Source organism: Cervus canadensis, chromosome 31 (assembly GCF_019320065.1).
Source record: "Cervus canadensis isolate Bull #8, Minnesota chromosome 31, ASM1932006v1, whole genome shotgun sequence".
Lineage (NCBI taxonomy): Eukaryota > Metazoa > Chordata > Mammalia > Artiodactyla > Cervidae > Cervus > Cervus canadensis.
The window spans coordinates 23942040-23962442 of NC_057416.1; the positions used below are offsets into that span (position 1 = coordinate 23942040).

The 20403-nt window shown below is 43.7% G+C and overlaps 1 protein-coding gene and 1 long non-coding RNA gene across 2 annotated transcripts; both read right to left on the minus strand.

Moving 5' to 3' along the window:
* Nucleotides 1-754: 754 nt before the first annotated feature.
* LOC122432563 lies at nt 755-18825 on the minus strand. The gene is made up of 3 exons (XR_006266877.1): nt 18716-18825; nt 17501-17558; nt 755-840 (listed from the first exon to the last, which is right to left on the minus strand). It is a non-coding gene; the product is annotated as an uncharacterized LOC122432563 (long non-coding RNA).
* LOC122432562 (pre-rRNA-processing protein TSR1 homolog) lies at nt 5653-8143 on the minus strand. Its single transcript, XM_043454574.1, is given in 2 exon segments — nt 5653-7873; nt 7876-8143. Coding segments are annotated over 2 exon segments (2244 nt in total). The 5' UTR covers nt 8123-8143; the 3' UTR covers nt 5653-5876.
* Nucleotides 18826-20403: the final 1578 nt, after the last annotated feature.

The window sequence follows — 20403 nt, forward strand, 5'->3', positions numbered from 1 at the left end:
CCTCAGCCTCTTCAGGTCACAAGCTCTTTCAAGTGGGATCATGAGGGTCTAACTTGCTTAATTCTGTGCCCATTCTTGGAGAGCCTTTAGGGCTGATGCTGGAGTTCATTTCAGCCCCCAGAAGTGAGCGTATCCTTCTCACTTTGCTCTGACACGAGCTTGTATCCAGCCTGAAAAGTAACTTCCCATAGCCACGGTACAGTATATTCTGGGGAGCATCAGATAGTCTGTGTGTTTTGATTCTAGGAAAGACATTACAGTCAATCTCTGGAATCCAGGTGACTCCCAAGAAGAGAACTCACCCCACCCCTACCCCCTAGACCCTCAGAAGTCCCGCCTTCCTAGACAACCTCACTTTTCACCTACCTGGTCTCTGGATCCCACACACCTAGGTATGTAATAGGGTAGCTGCCTGAAGGAATATAGGCTTTCAGGCTTTTGAGTCAGGCCTGAGACTTGGCAAGGCAGTGGGAGCTGATCTGGCAAAGGTCACGATACTTCCTTTGTCTGTACTGAGGCCAAGTAGGAGAATTAGGAACATAAATTCTGAAAGATTAGATTGGATCAGAACAAGGCAGCTGTTGTTTCGCTAGGGCTTAGAGAACATTACAAAGGTCATTGGACCCACTTCTGTTTTATTTAGAGGTTTCCCCCTGTCTTGGTCAGCATGGGCTGCTTATAACAAAATAACATAGGCTGGGTGTACCAAGAAACCTAAACAGACATTTATTTCCCAAGTTTTAGGGGCTGAGAAGTCCAAGATCAGGGTGTCAGCATGGCCGGGTTCTTGAGGGCTCTGTTTTGGACTTGTGGATGGCTGCCTTCCTGCTGTGTCCTCACCTGGTGGAAAGAGAAAGAACAGGTTCTCTGACATCCTATCTTATAAGGATAGTAATTCCATCTTGAGAAGCCCAAGCTCACGACCCCATCTAAATCTAATCACTAATACCATCACACTGGAGATTAAGGCTTCAAAATATGAATGGGGAGTAGGCACCAACAAGGAGTCCATAACACTCCCTGTCTGATTTGAACACTACTTCTGTTGTCTCTTCCTTGCTGTGTGCTCCAAGGTGTGCCCCGTGAGGTAGGGAGAGGCTGTGTCCAGGCCTGGAAGGAGGGTGGACAGCTGGTGCACTTCTGAAGACTCAGCTGAAAAGTGAATAAAGGAGTAGAGGTGGTCCCAGAGACTTGGCCTCCCACTGCTCATCCAGAAGATCTCAAGCCTGGGAGCATATCTGATGTAGCAAACAAGATTTTGGTGCTAACCTTTTCCCTCCAGTCTCCATTAAACAATTAGGACATTTCTAGAAAATGATAGAGTAAGTTTTTAGCATCTCCCTTCCCTTTTCTTTTATATTTATTGATTAAGTTTCAGTTGACTAAATTGATGCCTTCACTCTTCCAGGAGCTTCTTCATTACTGACTGAAAATCCTGAACAGAACTGAAACATTCCTGAAGTCACCATGTCCCTCTATTTCATGGTCTCCCTGGTATTGGTCTCTTCCGGTCTTGCTGTCTCAGTCTAGGTCAGGCACCCAAGGGTGGATACCTTTCCTCAATCAGCAGAGTCCAAGGCATTCTCCCTCAGTCATTCAGTGTCAGAATAGTCCCTGGTCTAGAAAGGTCCTTAGAGACATTTAGTCTGTTTCCTTTGAATTCAAGATGGTTTTTCCCAGACTACATAGAGATAAAGAGATGGATGAATTAGAAGCAAGCCTCCTGACTCATTCCAAAACATTAATGAACCTTGGTGATGATGCTCCAGGGAAGTCTCAAGATGCAGGGAAAGGAGATGCCATGCATGGGCTGTGGAAGCCAGGAGCCTCGCACTCTGAGCAAAACTGTCTGAAGCAATGTCTGTGTTTCCCAGTAGCTTTCTGAAGCATATGCTTCAAATTTTGCTTTCATAGGAAGACAGCTGAGGATCAGAGGTCTGTGGAAGGGTGGTAAGCAACGTTTCTCCTCCCGAAAGCTCCCCCACACTAACATCGTGCCAGGTCACTGCTGCCCTGACCCCCACCCTCACAGAGCCCTGTCCATTGATTGACAGTTGCTTTTTGGTGTATGGAAGTCACCAGTGCTTCTGAGCAGGTGAATTTGCAGCTGAGTAAGTTCCTTTCTTCTCAGAAAAGGAGACAAGAGGGGAAGAAATAATATTGCAGAGTCAGGCATGAGGGAATTCTCCGGTTCACTGGACTCTTAAAGGCAAAAGCACAGTAGAAAGTCAATGTAAGGATAGTATTACCCTTCTCAGATGTCAGTGAGGCGTGAGGCTACGGGGGCCTTGTGTACGTGTGTTCATTAAAGCAGATGGCGACAGAAAAGGGATTTTCCTTTCAGGCCCAGGTGGCCAGGAACCTGTTTGCTTTCTTCTTTTTTTTTATTTTGGCTGCATGTGGGATCTTAGCTTCCCAAACAGGGATTGAACCCATGTCCCCTGCATTGGAAGCACAGAGGCTTAACCACTGAACTTGCAGAGAAGTCCTTACTTGCTTTCTTTTTTGCCAGAGAGGAAAACCTCTGTTGTTCCTTTCAGAGGAGGCACAGGAAGAGAAAAACCATGGATTCTATCTTAAAGAAAGTGGTGTTATTTCAAGGTACAAACTTGCAACAAGTAGCAAATAAGCCATAGAGATCTAATGCACAATGTAATGAATATAGACTATATTGTACTATAGGTATGAAACATGATATTGCTACAATGGCAATTAATAACAATATTCAAATATTTCAAAGTGATATATTGCACACCTTAAGTTTATACAATGTTTTATGTCAAATCTCTTCAATTAAAAAAAAAAAGAATCTGTGATAAAGAGTTCCACTGGGTTTACCTTAACTTGTCCTACATGTATTAACTTAGACTGACAGTATCAAGTAAGATAGTGCGTATCCCCTGGGGAGGTAATGATGCAATATTTGCAAACTACCTACTCTGGGCCCAGATATTGGCAGCCATGATGGAAATCCCAAGCTTTTATTCTGGTGTTTGAATGCTGAAACCTTAGCCAGTTCATGGCTGCCCCCTGTAAATAAGACCAAAATGTCAGGACCCTATCTAAGCTCTCTCTGCGTGGTTTTAAGAAATGCTTTGTATCCAGGAGCAGTCTGAGGTTGGATACGGGACTTTGTAAGTGTTTGTGACTAGGGGCAGGTTCTACTCTATTGAGTTTGAGAGGCCCAGCTATTGTAGGAGTTGGGGACACTGGGCTCAGTGGAGGGTCTTTCTTTCCTGAGGTCTAGGTGTGCAAGTCATTCGTGGACAAATGTTTACTGTTCTCTAGGAAAACTCAACCCTGTACGGGGCTCAGGAAAGGTTTATTTATTTATTTAAAAAGAATTTCCTGTAAAACCCTAAAATCCTTTTGTTGCATGGAAAGCCTTCCTAAATCCTCCACATTTTTAAAAGCTTTAATTGTGTGATTGTGTTTGGAAACCACCTCAGGAAAGCCTCTGCAGATCTGGATAAAGGATTATTATAAGGGTTTTCACTTTGATGGTATGTATTAAAAGGCCAAGATGGGAGGGCTAATTGAACTACTGCACCTGAGGAGTTAACCTGTAAGGAACAACACAGCAACAATAAAAGTAAAATTCAACAGCACAACTAACATTCATTTAGCCAATCAAAGGGCTTCCCTGGTGGCTCAGATGGTAAAGAATCTGCCTACAATGCAGCAGACCCATGTTTGATCCCTGGATCAGAAAGATCCCCTGGAGAAGGGAATGGCTACCTGCTCCAGTATTCTTACCTGGAGAATTCTATGGACAGAGGAGCCTGGCGGGCTACAGTCTACGGGGTCACAAAGAGTCAGATACAACTGAAGCGACTTAGCAGCAGCAGCACGGCAGGTGCCAGGCATTGTGCTACATGCTTGATAAGCCTTATTTCACTTAAATTTTGAGACCTAGCAAGTGGTTATCTAGGCAAAGGGGCAGTCAAGGCGTCTCCTGTCTCAGATATTTTTTAGTATCTTGGCAACACGACTGAGCGACTAACTCTTTCTTTCCAAATGGTGGAATTTTACATCATGTGCTAGAGTGTGGTGGATATGTAAGCCTCTTCATCACTTTTTTTCTCAAGGGAAGAAACTATTTGGCTCTCTGGAAAGGCCATTGAAAATCCATTTGGCTTAGGTATACAACAATAGAGTGTTCCATGTTTGCCACTCCGGAGAAGGACAAGTGGGCATTAGAGGGCTGGTCGTGCATCCAGTCAATTTCTGAACAAGTCTTACTGTGTGTCCATGGTGTGAGGAGCTGGTTCCGTTGCTGCCGTGTTGCTGCTGATACAATCTAGTTGAGAGATGTTCTTGGAGAACAAATCGAGTTCTACAACATCCATCTAGGGTCAAGGGAAACAATGCTTGATGGGAAGTAATGGAAAAGGTTAAAAGATATGGAAAAGAATATAACTAATGCATAAAGAGGAACGAAACTGGGTCATTTGTAGCGATGTGGATGAACCTAGAGTCTGTCCTAGAGAGTGAAGTAATTCAGAAAGAGAAAAACAAATACAGTATTTTAATGCATGTATATGGAATCTAGAAAACTGGTAACCAATAACCCTATTTGCAGGGCAGGAATAGAGACGCAGAGGTAGAGATGGACTTTGCACACGGGAGAGGGTGGGATCTTGAATTGAGGAACACTGACGTACATTCACTACCTTGTGTGAAACAGATAGCTCGTGGGAAGCTGCTGGGTAACACGGGGAACTCAGCTCATCGCTCCGTGATGATCTAGAGGGGTGGGACGGGAGCAGGGTAGGAGGCAGGCTCAAGAGGGAAAGGATATATGTACACTTACAGCAGAAATTAACACAACATTGTAAAGCAATTATTCCTCAACTTAAAAAAATAAATAATTAAAAAAAGCTTTTTTAATAGAGTGTGGCTAATGGACTCAGAGTTTCTCCTACCCTTAAGAATCTATTGCTGGGAATCTGCTGCTCCCAGACTCCAAAGTATGAGGTCCTTCTTAGGCATTGTCTCTTAAGCATGTATGGAGATACAAGCAGGGTCTCACCACTGACATCCCACTTGACGCTCCTGAACCCATTCACTGCTTTTCCACAATTGATTTCTCTTTCCATTCTGGGGTTTGCGTTTTCCTTTCATGTCAGTCCCAGCTAAAGCTCCTTCCTCAGTTTCCCTGGTTAATAAATAAGATCCACACTGGCTGGTTTGCTTGAGTTGAACCTTTGACGTCAGACTATAGCCCAGGTAAGAGTTTCTCATTCCCCACTGAGACTTTTCCCTGAATTAGTTTTTCCCTGGGGTCATTGTTTCTGATCATTCTCTTTTACTTGTCACTATTTTTTTTTTTTTTTAATACTACACTATTTAGGCTCTTCTGTTGAATGTATATTATAGCTTTAAAAATGGCATCACTTTATACTTTGGTCTTCTATAGTTTTCTGAAAAGCTCCTTAGAAGAAAAAACTTTATGCCATTTGACGTTATTCAGGAAGTAAGACATGGTAACCTACAAGTAGATTTCATCTTATTGTGCTTCACTTTATTTCATTTTACATATTTACTGCATTTTCTACAAATTAAAGTTTTGTGGCAACCTTGCATCGAGCACGTCTCTTGGTGCCATTTTTCCCACAGTATTGTTTTTTTTTTTTTTTTTTTTTTTGAGAATGTGTATTTCAGTAAGATTTAATGGGTTTTTTTGGACTAAGTTGAACTAAACATCCATACTTAACTGAGACACCTTCTCAAGGCCAAGAAAAGTCTTCCGCACAAAGGAGCAGGAGCCCTTAAGTAGGCTTAAGTAGAAAGCACAAACTGGGCAACCACAACCTACAGGCTCCCATCCCTAGAGTGCTCACTAGGAGCAGTGAGACAGAATCCCACTGAATCCATTACTCCATGTCCATTTCAGGCACTGTTGAAGAAATCTCACTTTTCACCCAGGGGACTGGTTCTGGTACATATGGATCATAAGTCCACTTGGGGAAAACTCTCTTATAAAGATTCATCAGTACTGTGTCCTGAGATTTTAGCTTCCCATCAAAACTGCACTTCATGTGACCGTGAGTACCTAAAGGCTCCTTGATGTGGCCCCTGCGGCCCCACTTTGTTCTCAGTTCCACAGGTTTAAACCACAGTACATCCTCTCTGTTGAAAAACATGTAACGCACCACTGCCGTCTTAGTAAAAATTTTGAAAGGATGACCACTCAGAACAACTCTCTTGATGACCATCCTGTCTGGATCCACTGACAAGAGATGGCCTGTGGCAATGAGGCTGTGCATTCCATTGCTGTTCTGTTTGAAAAGCAGCACAGACGCAGGAGGAAAAGTGATCGGAGCATATACTGTCACCACCAGGGCTGTGTCTGCAGTCAGGAACCTCTGAAATTTATGTTTATCCGCTGCAGTGTGCTGAGAGAATAAAGGTGAGGCTCGGAAGCGCCTGAATCCACAGTGGAAGATCAGCTCCTCTTTAGCTTTCACAGGTTCAGTGTTGCCAGGGTGCCGGCTCACCACCATATTAAGTACTGACATCTTCTGTTCATGAGGTAGTAACGAAAATGCAATCAAGGGTGTGCCTCGCTTGAAGTGCTCAACCACTGAGACAGGGACTTCAGAGACATGAAGTGTGACATACCAGCCAACCTCAGCTCCTTCAACTTCTTCTTCTTCAATCTCTTTAAAGATGCGTCTCCGGGTATTAATAAAGTTCTGAAACTGAAAGATCCGAGCATAATCTCGAGGGAGGTTTTCCTTAGGATCCCAAGGAGATGTCCGGAAGCTCTTAAGGCCTCTGTATTTCTGAAATCGAATTCTAGCAGCCACATCACGGGGGGTATCTACTTCATCTGGGAACATCTCTTCCAGTCTTTCTTGTTTGTATTTCTCCAGCATTTTTTCCTCAGCCTCTTCATCCACTTTCTCATCATACAGATCATCACGTACAGACTCTCCTATAGTCATAGTTTCACATTCCTCCTCTTCTTCCTCTTCACTACCCTCGTCCTGAGATTCCTCTTCCATAAAATTCTCGTGTTCTATATCATCATACTCATCTCCTTCCCCACCACTTTCACCATCCTCATCCAGAATCCATTCAGCTTGATAACTGGATGTTCCCTTGGGAACCTTCTTTACAACCTTGGAACTTTCCTTCAGTAAGTCATGTGCCTCGCTCAGCTCCTCCTCTGTGGGCCAGGTCTGCTCCCCCTCCATTGGATCTGGGATAACCTCTGTTTGCAAAGATGCTTGTCTATCAGGGTCTGCCTTCATTAGAACCTTCGGGTCTTCCTCCATATCAGCTACAGCATCTGAAGAACAAATCTCCATTGCCGCGCCTGAGTCCTTTGAGGATCTGATCACTCTCGGATTTAAAGGGAAAGGGTCCACAGGGGCATCTATCTGCTTCATCTGGAAATCACCATGTCCAATGATATGCAGCACACTATTTACATTCAGAGCCTGCCCACGAACATAGCCTGAGATCTTCAAGGTGCCCATCAAGTCATTCTCTTCACTAGGCACAAAGTCAGCAGCATGAGCAAATAGATAGGCACGCCGATCTCGAAAGGCAAGATGCCGTTGCTTCTGGTTAGCCAACTGCCTGAGCAGCATCCCTGCCTCCTGCTGAGTATCTAACAGGAGGAGTTTGTCCTCAGGAAAGCGCTTCTCCACTGCTTTACTTAGCTTTCTTCTGGCATCTACTTGTTTCTTTGGCGGGAGGCTAGAAATCCCTTGAACAGCCAACGTATAGGCGGGAAGGCCCTGAGCAAACAGGCAAGAAAGGCAGTAATCCCCGGTGCTATCCCAGCCTTCTAGTGGATCAAGGAGGAACAGGATGGTATCAGCCACTTTAGCCATGTCTAACACAGTGTGCAGATCCCCTGATGAGGAGGGCCATCCTTGCTGCCAAGCTGTCTCTTTTCTGCCAAAACCGCCTCCTTCTTCTGCTTTCGGAGCTGGCTGGCGCAATGCCTCTGGTCCACCCTGCTGAGATCTTTTCTCACCTTCTTGCTGAGGGTTTTCGGTGCTAGACGGCCCTTGCCGTCTCGCTGCGCGGACCCTCGACCCCGATGCCGCCCGCCTTTATGCGCTTTATTCTGCTGCTTAAGCGGGCCTGAGCGATGGGCCGCCATGCTGCCGTTCACGTGTACCAAGTCGCCCAGTATTGTTTTTAAATTAAGGTGAGTTCATTTTTTTTTTTTTAGACATAGTGCTATTGTACACTTAATGACTACAGTATGTGGTATATGTAACTTTCATATGCTCTGGGAAACCAAAATATTCATGTGACTCACTTGCTCACAATACTCAATTTATTGGGATGGAATTGCCTGGAAATGAACCTGTAGTATCTTCAAGGGATGCCTGTACTTTTTTATTTATTTAGGGATAGATCTGGGTTGTCAAAAATAGCACCTTATCATCTGATATCTTAGTCAGATTCTCTAGGTATAAGAGCCTAATGCACACTTCAGTACTAATATCTATCACGAGGTGGAATCCCAGGGCAACCAGAATGAAGGACAGAGGACCGGAGCAGAGAAGGTGCCTCACCAACCTGGCTGCTACTTTGTGAAGGACACAGCTAATTGCTCAGCTCTCTGGAATGGTTCTAGACAGGCTCCACAGAAGTATCATGCTCAGAATAGCCCACTGGTGGGCGGAACAGGGAGGCCATTTATCTGTTGGCTCTCTTCTGTCTTTTGTTTCTGTAGGTCAAGGTTTGTCCGCTGGGAAGTGGAGCCTATGCTTGCAGGTTGCACATCCCAGCTCCTGGGAAAGTCAGAGCTCACATCTGGTGGTTTGGAGCTTTAGCCAAATCCGGCGGCGGAGGGAGCAGCAGGAGATGGACAGGGTCAGCCTCAGATGGACCAGGCGAAGCTGAGGAGCCTGTGAAGTGAGGGGAATTCCATGTGGTCTCCTAATGTGGCTCTTTCTGATTGGGTCCTGCCCAGTCAGGAGGTGGGAGATGGCCTGGGTGAGGCGGGAAAAAAATACTTGCTACCGGTGCTGCTGACAAGGTTCTAGGAGGTGGAACTGGCTTTGTCTTCCAGACCCTTTAGAGCAGGAGCCAGCAAACTTTTTCTGAAAGAGCCAGATGGTAAATATTTCAGGCTTTGGGGGTTGTGTGGCAAGGGAAACAATGAAGGCTATCATGTAGGTACTTCTGTAACTATTGAAAATGCTACTGTTTTAAAAAACATAAAAATTCTCCTCAGCTGGCAGGCCTTAAAGAGTAGGCAGCTGACCAAATTTGGCCTGAGGGCTGGAAGGGGCGGATCTCTGTTTTAGAGAACAGGTGAAAAGGTACCCAACGAGGAGTCTAACTCAACTTCCGGTAAAGTCTTCCATTGTCTCAGGCACTAAACAGAACTGTTTTCTTCTAGGGCTGTTGAAGGAAACACCTATGAGAATAGAGGCCCCTTGGGGTTGGCCTGATGGGCCAGTATGGTTTGGATTTGGCTATAGGGCTATTTATTTATGTATTTATTTTACTTTAAAAACATTTATTGATTTTTGGCTGCGCTGGGTCTTTGTTGTGGTGCACGGGCTTCTCATGGTGATGGCTTCTCTTGTTGCAGAGCGCAGCCTCTAGGATGCGCCAGCTTCAGTAGTTGCAGGCTGTGGGTTCACTAGTTGTGGCTTATGGGCCCTAGAGCTTGGGGCTTCAGTAGTTGAGGTGCATAGGCTTAGTTGTTCCACGATATGTGAGATCTTCCCGAATTAGCAATTGAACCCTGTCTCCTGCATTGACAGGCGGGCTCTTAATGAGGGGACCACCAGGGAAGTCCCTTATTTTAGCTCTGATGGGTGTGTGCAAGGGCTCACACTGGCTTAAGAAAGTTGATCGTGCCCATCTCTTCCCAACTTCACATTCAGAGATATCACAGCAGTATCTTGAACTTGGCCATAGTGAGACTATTTATACTATGGGAATCAGCAGATGCTACAAAGGGCTTCCTTGGGAGTGGGAGGAATAAGCATTTGCAAATATTAGCCAGCACACCACTGGGTATTTGCCTGATTGATTGGTACGGAAGCACAGTCCTTACTACTTACTGAAGGAAGTGAAGATGACAGGAATTGTGTAGTTATCCCTGACATGTCACGGCCATGGGAAATGCTCCCATTGTTCTTCCAGCGGTCTGGCCACTTGGGTTTAAAACTCATGCTTTGAAATAGAGACACAGACATAGAGAACAAACGTATGGATACCCAGGGGGAAAGGGAGGGGGTTGGATGAATTGGGAGATTGGGAAGGACGTATATACACCATTGATACTACGTATCAAACAGACATATAGTAGATAATGAGAACCACTGTGTAGCTCAGGGAACTCTCCTCGATGTTCTGTGGTGACCTAGATGGGAAGGAAATCCAAGAAAGAGGGTACATGTGTATAATAGCTGACTCACTTTACTGTACTGCAGAAACTAACACAACAAAGCAGCTTTGCTCCAATAAATATTTAGTTTAAAAAACAAAACATGCTTTTATGTCGAGTGGTCATGATAAGGTTAATGATGAGTTTCTGTGTGTGGGATCGTATGCTTTGGGGGTATTCTATGGAAATTAAAGTTTTAAAATTATGGTATTTTGGACCTTGCTATTTTTTTTCTTTTTTAATTTATTTTTATTTATTTATTTTTCCATTTATTTTTATTCATTGGAGGCTAATTACTTTACAATACTGTAGTGGTTTTTTACATACACTGACATGAATCAGCTATGGATTTACATGTGTTCCCCATCCCGATCCCCCCTCCCGCCTCCCTCCCCACCTCATCCCTCTGGGTCTTCCCGGTGCACCAGCCCTGAGCACCCGTCTCATACATCCAACCTGGGCTGGTGATCTGTTTCACCCTTGATAGTATACTTGTTTGAATGCTGTTCTCTCTGAACATCCCACCCTCACCTTCTCCCACAGAGTCTAAAAGTCTGTTCTGTACATCTGTGTCTCTTTTTCTGTTTTGCATATAGGGTTATCATTACCATCTTTTTAAATTCCATATATATGTGTTAGTATACTGTAATGGTGTTTATCTTTCTGGCTTACTTCACTCTGTATAATGGGCTCCAGTTTCATCCATCTCATTAGAACTGATTCAAATGAATTCTTTTTAATGGCTGAGTAATATTCCATGGTGTATATGTACCACAGCTTCCTTATCCATTCGTCTGCTGATGGGTAATCTAGGTTGCTTCCATGTCCTGGCTATTATAAACAGTGCTGCGATGAACATTGGGGTGCACGTGTCTCTTTCAGATCTGGTTTCCTCAGTGTGTATGCCCAGGAGGGATTGCTGGGTCATATGGCAGTTCTATTTCCAGTTTTTTAAGGAATCTCCACACTGTTCTCCATAGTGGCTGCACTAGTTTGCATTCCCACCAACAGTGTAAGAGGGTTCCCTTTTCTCCACACCCTCTCCAGCATTTATTGCTTGTAGACTTTTGGATAGCAGCCATCCTGACTGGCGTGTAATGGTACCTCATTGAGGTTTTGATTTGCATTTCTCTGATAATGAGTGATGTTGAGCATCTTTTCATGTGTTTGTTAGCCATCTGTATGTCTTCTTTGGAGAAATGTCTGTTTAGATCTTTGGCCCATTTTTTGATTGGGTCATTTATTTTTCTGGAATTGAGCTGCAGGAGTTGCTTGTATATTTTTGAGATTAATCCTTTGTCTGTTTCTTCATTTGCTATTTTTTAATTAAAAGATAATTTTTTTTATAGAATTTTGTTGTTTTCTGTCAAATCTCAACATGAATCAGCCATAGGTGTACATATGTCACCTCCCTCTTGAACCTCCCTCTCCTCTGCCTCCCCATCCCACCCCTCTGGTTGGTACAGAGCCCCTGTTTGAGTTGCTTGAGCCATGCAGCAAATACCCATTAGCTATCTATTTTACATATGGTAATATAAATTTCCATGTTACTCTCTCCAGACATCTCACCCTCTCATGCCCGCCCCCCTGCCTGCCCCGTGTCCATAAGTCTGTTCTCTATGGACCTTGCCAATTTTATTTTAAAGGATCAAGTTTGAATTAAAATGGGAACGGTTCAGGTACAGCCAGGGAGCAGTCATGTCAAAGACACAATACAGCATCTCCCGTGATGGTGTCGGGAGAGGTGGGGCGAGATTAAAGTAGAGCTGGCTGGACCAGGCTGCCTTCCTCCTCCATCTCACTTGCCATCTGTCAGCTCCCAGCGCTCTCTAGTATTTAAACAATTTCCAATCGCCATCTCTTAAAATAAAGCTTAATATATTCACATCTGGTGGTTTCCTGCTCTAGTTATGCTTAGTTTTGGCCTTCACTTAAAAAAAAAAAAAAAAAGGCCGACTATTCTGTGATTGCTTTGTGGTGCTTTGGAAGCGTTTCTGGATTAAGGATTTGTGACTCTCTTTGATTGCATTGTGATTGCATTTGCAAGTGACAGGATACAGAGGAAATTTGAAGCCTGTTTGCACCATGCTTCTGTGAGTACCAGCCCCTATGGTAGATTAAAGTCATCTGAGAGGTATTTTTAAAGTACAGGTTGTCTAGCTCTGGCCAAGGCTGACGAGAGGGACAGAATCCCTGGACATTTATTTTTTTAATTTAATTTTTAAAAAGTTGTGTTTTTTTTTATGTGGACCATTTTAAAAGTACTTATTGAATTTGTTACACTATTGCTTCTGTTGATTTTCATTGTTTTGGTTTTGTGGCCACGAGGCATGTGGGATCTTAGCTTCTAGACCAGGGATCGAACCCTCACCCGCTGCATTGGAAGGTGAAGTCTTAACCTTTGGACTGCCTGGGAAGTCCCCAGGGCATTTATTTTAAAAAGTTCTCCCAGATGATTCTGATGTGCTACAGGATGGATAACCATGAACACTAGTGATTTTTAAAAGTCTTATCAGAAATTGTCAGTTGAGCATTTCTCTTTGAAAGGATCCTTTCTTCTGTGTTGGCCACTGAGGTTCTTATTCTGAGTATTAACAATGTTGAAACATCTGCACTGACTGTCTAAATATCAAGAAAAATAATTTCAGTCCTTAAAGGGACTGTGGAGCAAAGTGTTTGAATCAGGACTGTCATGCATGTTAATTCCTAAAGATTAGAGCAAGTGGGTTTCCTATAGGAAATATTAAGTCACAGTGAATCCTCTCCTTCTCTCCAATAAGGAAAGAACATCAGGTTTGGAAGCAAGGTTTAATTGGCTTCGAGTCCTGGCTCTACCAACTTCTTCGTTGGCAAAACCTTAGTTTCTACAACTGTAAAATGGGCATAAAATATTTTTCCTTCAGGATTATAATAATTTTGAAAACTATGGATCATGCCCGGTACATCTTAGTTGCTAAATATATGCTAGCTATTCTCCTCCTGGGTATAATGAAAATCCTAGCATTTCTGTGTGGTTCTGATACTCCAGAGTTGTTCTTTCTTCTCAGGGAGTTGGTCACTAAAATAATGAGTAAAGCTCTTGCGAAAAAAACTGGAAAATTTTTTTCCAGTTTTCCCATTTGGTATTTTTTTTTAAGATTATTATTATTTTAAAAAATTATTTATTTGGCTGCACTGGGTCTTGGTTTCTGAGTGCAGGCTTTCTGTAGCTGCAGTGAGTGGGGTCTACTCTCTACTTGCAATGCTCGGCCTTCACTTGTTGCAGAGCGTGGGGTCTAGGATGTGCGGGCTTCAGTAGTTGCAGCACATGGGCTTATCTGCCCCACAGCATGTGGGATCTTCTTGGACCAGGGATCGAACCTGTGTCCTCTGCACTGGCAGGTGGATTTTTAACCACTGGACTACCAAGGAAGCCCCCTATTTGGTATTTTTTCCCCAAGCAAAGATGGAAGCAAAATAGTTTTGTGCTTTGGGACAGTAACCCCTTCTGGTATGGCCAGATAATGGGATAAAACCCCTCAGTTTAAAGCAGTTTAAAGTTTCAGGGACAGACTGCCTGGATGGTTTTCCCTGCTCTCTGTACAAAAAGACAATCTGGGATTTCACGCTAGCCAGGCACTGCCTCCCATCTCTGATCTTTACAAAACCCTTCCCTCCCTCACCTGTCTGCCTCGCCAGGGAGAAGGATCAGCTCCTACCTCTCCCTGCCTGGCTTCAGCAACACAGCTTCTTCTTGCGCTTCTGAACCCTGGGGCTTTTTTTCCAGCACAGAAGCCTTTTTTAACAAAGCTCCTCCTTTGCAAAAACTCTCACCTAGGAGGTGTTACAAACCTCTGCAGCTGAATGAATTGAGTGGCTCGGTCTCTTGAGAAGACCTGTTCTCTTTCCTTTGACAGAGTAGAAAATCCCTCTGAGGAAGAGAGGAGGAGCTTCCATTGATGAATGCATTTTCCTCCTTGCATGAATTTACATTCATGAATGATAATGGCAGACCTCTTCTCTAGGGATCTTATTTTTAAAAGCTGCTACCTGGTATTATTCACATATCCCACCACTCTAGAGGAAAATATGCCTTTGTTAAAACAGGACACTTGGGACAATGTTGTTGTAGACAGATGGAAATTTTGCAAGATGGGAGAAATTTACCAGATGGGGAAGGGGAAGTGGGGACTGGGTGGGTGGATGGGTAAAAACACCTTCTGATGGGAACATGTTGCATAGGACCTTAAAAATGTGGATGAAATCAACAAATGAAGAAGAAGCAAAAGGCAGAGCTCAGTAGGGCAGGGGGCCTTGAATTGATGGGTGGGGGACCCATGGTTTGGAATGAGACTAAGAATAAGTTATATTAGAAAGGGCAAGTGTGGGATGGGGGCGGTGAGGGAGGGAGGCTTCAGAGGGAAGGGATATACATATACTTATGGCTGATTCATGCTGTTGACAGCAGAAACCAACATAGCATTGTAAAGCAATTATACTCCTATTAAAAAATAAAAATAAAAGAGAAAGGAGAAGTACGTCCAACCTGAGACTGATGGGCCAGATAGTAGCAGAGCCAAATGAATGAGGTCGTTCCAGATGAGGAACTACATAAAGATCTATGATGGAAGAGAACTTGTGTTTTCCTGATGACGAAAAATGTTTGTGACTCATTGGAGTGAATTTCTAAGGGAAGGGAAGGGAGAGGGGGAGAGATTGAGAGACAGACAGAGAGACAGAGTTTTATAGATGCAATATTTCATTTTAAAAAGCCTAAAGATAATGAAATTCAGTGTTTGGGGAAATTTAGAGGAAGGACAGAAAGAGATATTTACTGATGCTAACTTGCATATCCAGATAACATACATGCTGTTTATAATACAATAGCCAGGAAATACATCTTTTCTGTAAAGTTATAGGAAGAGCAGAGTCATCAGGGATGATCAGATGAGTAACAGTCAAATACAGTAGAAAAAATCCAACTTAGGGGTAGATCAGACTTGTTCAGTTCAATTCAGTCCCTCAGTCGTGTCTGACTCTTTGCAACCCCATGGACTGCAGCACTTCAGACCTCCCTGTCCATCACCAACTCCCAGAGTTTACTCAAATTCATGTCCATTGAGTCGGTGATGCCATCCATCCATCTCATCCTCTGTCATCCCCTTCTCCTCCCGCCTTCAATATTTCCCAGCATCAGGGTCCTTTCAAATGAGTCAGCTCTTCGCATCAGGTGGCCAAAGTATTGGAGTTTCAGCTTCAGCATCAGTCCTTCCAATGAATATTCAGGACTGATTTCCTTTAGGGTGGACTGGTTGGATCTCCTTGCAGTCCAAGGGACTCTCAAGAGTCTTTTCCAACACCACAGTTCAAAAGCATCAATTCTTTGGCACTCAGCTTTCTTTATAGCCCAACTCTCACATCCATACATGACCACTGGAAAAACCACAGCTTTGACTAGATGGACCTTTGTTGGCAAAGTAATGTCCCTGCTTTTTAATATACTGTCTAGGTTGGTCATAACTTTTCTTCTAAGGAGCAAGTGTCTTTTAATTTCATGGCTGCAGTCACCATCTGCAATGATTTTGGAGCCCTCAAAAATAAAGTCTGTCACTGTTTCCACTGTTTCCCCATCTATTTGCCATGAAGTGATGGGACCGGATGCCATGATCTTAGTTTTCTGAATGTTGAGTTTACAACCTAAAAACTGAGACTGATGTTCTATTGGGTGGACTTACTGAGGATTTAAACCTGGGAGGCAGTTTCTCAGGTAACTCTGAGGGTCTGTTCTTCAGAGGTGAGGGAGGAGCCAGGAGATATAGGAGTTTAAACCAAAAAAACCCAGGGAGTCGAACTTCAAAATATTACTGCTAATCAAAGAAAACCAGGCACCCTGAGCTAATGAATTTAGCACTTTTCTGTGTAAGGGAAGAAGCAACAGCCTGGCCTCAAAATCATTGCTTTGATGTGCACGCTATCTGGGGCCAGAATCCTGCTTTTTTTCATCGTGAGTCCCCTCAGGGTGCACAGTTGGAGCAGCTGCAGTAGTCGATGGTTTCGTGGCTGCAACATCCTTTGTTTACTAATATGGTGGGGGTATTTTTGTCCGCATTTCCATTTCAGCTCTCCTGGAATTTCTTTACCCTAATTTATTTGATTTTTCAACATCCGGTTCAACACGTAGGCTAATGGGGATTCAATTTCTTACGTGCAATCTCTTGTCAAAAAAAAAAAAGTGTTTTTACTGGCGAATGTGAGAGTTTTGCTTTCCGAGCTGTCAGGACTACAAACACTTCTTTTCAACAGTGACTCAGAGTTGAAGAGGGTGGGGGCGGGAATCAAGCAAATAGTGTGAAACCCATGGACACTTTTAAAGACAACACAAAATGATGCAATGATGGACAGCCTGCTTAGTGTCAGATTACTTCTCTTGACATCTTCATCTGTTGCATTCATACGTCTGACTGTGAAAATGTTTGAGCATGCGCTACTGTATGAGAATGCTCAGCAAAGGCAGCCATATGACTCCTTGAGGTTCCCACCAGTTCTCATAGATTAAAAATCTCCTGGGTCCTTCATTCTGCTTTGATTTCATTGGTGATAAACTGTGAGCTTTCTGACCCCAAATTGATGTTGCACTTTGTTTATTCACTACTGATCTATTACTTTGCATTTATTTTCTGGCATTTTGAAGATATTTTCACGTGTGCTAATGTAGACGGTGCAACCCCCCACTTTATATCCCTTTAATTTCGGTTTACTTGTGTGGTAGGCAGAACAATGGCCCTTGTGTTGTATACTGTGCTAAATCACTTCAGTCGTGTCCAACTCTTTTCGACCCCATGGACTGTAGCCTGCCAGGCTCCACTATCCATGGGATTCTCCCGGCAAGAATGCTGGAGTGGCTTGTCATTTCCTCTTCCAGGGGATCTTCCCAACCCAGAAACTGAACCCTGGTCTCTTACATTTCCTGCATTGGCAGGCGGGTTCTTTACAACCCCGCCTTTCCAACCACCAGGGCCATGTGGTAAGCAGAACAACAGTCCCTGAAAGAGGCTAAACACACTAACCCCCAGAATCTGTGAACATTTCATTACGTGGCAAAGGGGAATTAAAGTTGTATGGGATTAAGGTTGTTAATCATCTGACCTTAAAACAGAGAGATTATCCTGGAGGATCTGCACGGGCACTGTGTCAACATGAGGTCCTAGAAGTGGAGAAGGACAGAGAAGAGCAGGTCAGAGTGATTGGATGTGAGAAGTCTCATTCTGTCTTTGCTGGCTTTGAAGATGGAGTGAAGGGGCCATGAGCCAAGGACTATGGGTGGTTTCTAGAAGCTGGGAAAGGTGGGGAAAATGATTCTCCCCTGGAGTCTCCAGAAGGAACACAGACGTACTGACACCTTGACTTCAGCCTGGTAATAAGACCTGTGTCAGATTTCCGACCTCCAGAACCGTAAGATAATACACTGTATTGCTTCAGCCACTAAGTCTGTGGTGATGCGTCACAGCAGCCATAGGCGTCTAGTACAATTTGCATCACTCAAAACACTAGCTTGGTCAGTATGCCGCAGCAGATAGACCATGAGTCTGAAAATGAGCCCCTGCAGGCATACGGGCTGGTGACTTCCACAGGACTCTCTGTCTGGGTGGCTGTTCCTAAGAGGTAAGGGAGGAAGCCCATGCCCCAGGGGAGCTGTCTGGAGAAGTCTGAGCCACACCCCCATGGAACCTTCCTCATCCTTCAACAGCCTCCTCGCAATCCTTCATCCCTCCACAGCATCTCCCCGCTGCTGATTGTCACGGGTTCACTTCCTGTTTTGGTCCTTTATTTACCAGAAGCGTTTCTCCCTTTCTGAGAACAAGTCCACTTGACCATGCAGAGAGAAGCCGTTCAGGAAACACGTATCAAGGTTTCATTTTGAAAATCTTTATGTACGAGGTGACGTTGGAAACCTCATCGACCCCTCAGTTTAGTAATGGTTTAGAGAACTGGTTTGCATGAAATGTCCCAGTGAATGTACACAGGGAAATTAGTTTTTTAAATACCTATTCTAGTCTTCACTCTAAAAGATCAAAGACGGCTTTTGAATAATTTCAGCCTCTTGGTCGAAGCCTGCTTAGGTTTTAAAGGAGTATTTTTATTCCCGGGAATGCCTTTGATAGAATCATCCCTGTTGAGGATCTTGTATCAACAACCTGAGGGTTATTGGAAATGTTGGATTTCTGCCTTAGGGTTTCTGAAGTGCAATGAATCAAATGTTTGAATTATCTGTTCTAAGTTATTAATTACAAAGCTAGAGAGCCGTGGTTAACGGCACTCCAAGGACCATATAAATCTGTGAAAAGAGGGCTCTCAACTTACCCAGTCATATGACCTCAGACAGTGCCAAACATCTTCGTATGCTCCACGGAGAAGCCTCAGAGACGCTCTCCCACATGGACGAGCCAGTGGGTCTTTTTAGGATGTCAGAGCTTTCAGTGAGCTGTTGATAAATGTTAGATTGCTGGGAAAGTCAAATTTGAGATAAGTTTACACAGAAAGTAGAAACTTAAAATGTAAATCCTGGAGTATATATAGTGAGGAGAGAGAGAATTACACAAGCAATCACATCACAGTCTGATAAATGCTGCCGTAGGAGAAATATAGACCGCTTCTCCTCTCTCTGTCTTCCGGTTTCTCTCCCTCTTTCTTTCTGCTCAATTTTTTCTTTTCTTTGCAGAGACCACGAGCTGTTGCTGATCTGTTTCATTACCCCCCGGCCCCCACCCCAGGGCTCTGCTTTGTAGGTACACTCAGTGTATCTCTAGACTCTTCATCTCAGCTGGTTTTTTTTTAAGAAAATATTTTGTTTTCTACTTTATTTTTTTTAAGTTATGTGAGTTGGATTTTTTTCAGACTTATTTCTCTGATTTCTTTTTTAATTGAAGTGTAGTTGCAGCACAATATTATGTAAGTTCCAGGTGTAGAGTCTAGTGAATCACAGTTTTGAAAGGTTATGTTCCATTTATAGTTATTATAAAATATTGGTTATATTTTGTGTTCTATTTTAGATTTGGGGTGGAATATTTTATTTTGGGGGCTTCCCTGGTGGCTCAATGGTAAAGAATCCGACTGCCAATGCAGGAAACATGGGTTTGATCTCTGGGTCAGGAAGATTCCCTGGAGAAGGAAATGGTAACCCATTCCAGTATTTTTGCCTGGGAAATCCCATGGATGGAGGAGCCCTGGCAGGCTACAGTCCATAGGGTCATAAAAGAGTCAGATACAACTTAGCGACTAAACAACAGTAACAATTTTATTTTTTACCTCCAGCTTTATCAAAGTGTAATTGACAAATAACCTTTTATGTATTTAAAGTGTACATGATAAGTTAATATACATACAAGTTGTCAAATATTTACCACAATCAAATTAATTGGCACATCTCCATCGCCTCACATAGCTTTTTTTTTTTTTTGACTACTTGGTATTTTAGAACTCCTGAAAACACTGAAGTAAGTCTTTCACTGAGAACTATCCCAGGTTGACAGGCAGGGGAAGATTTAAGGGCCAGTATTTCAGGCTCACCTCCAGTGCCGACCCTCATCTATTTGAACAGCCATGGAAGTGCTTCTCCAAGGATGGTGAAGAACTCCAGCAATGAAAAGAAAGCCCTTTTCTACTATGTGTAATATGTCATTGCAAAAAAAAAAAAAATTACCCAGTGAAAAAGGAAGGCTTGGAGCTTAAGGAAAATCCTATTGCCAATGGAAGGTGCATTTTTTCTCATTGCTTTAAGCTGTAAGTAGCCAGCGTCAGCAGCCGGGCAGCCAGCATCCGGGAGCCTTGGGTATTGGACAGGATGTTGGTCTGCCAGCTTCATGGAGGGAATGAACAATGGGTGTTTAATTTGCTTTTTATAGCAAAGCCCATTTGGGAAGAATGAAGGCAGGAGGATCTCAGAAGGGCTTCCTTTCCCTGAGGGCTGGCCCATCTGCTGGGGGAGAGGAGGGCCGGCTGCAGGCAGGAAGCCACTGCCCTCAGCGTCGCCTTTGCCAGGATGCTGGCCC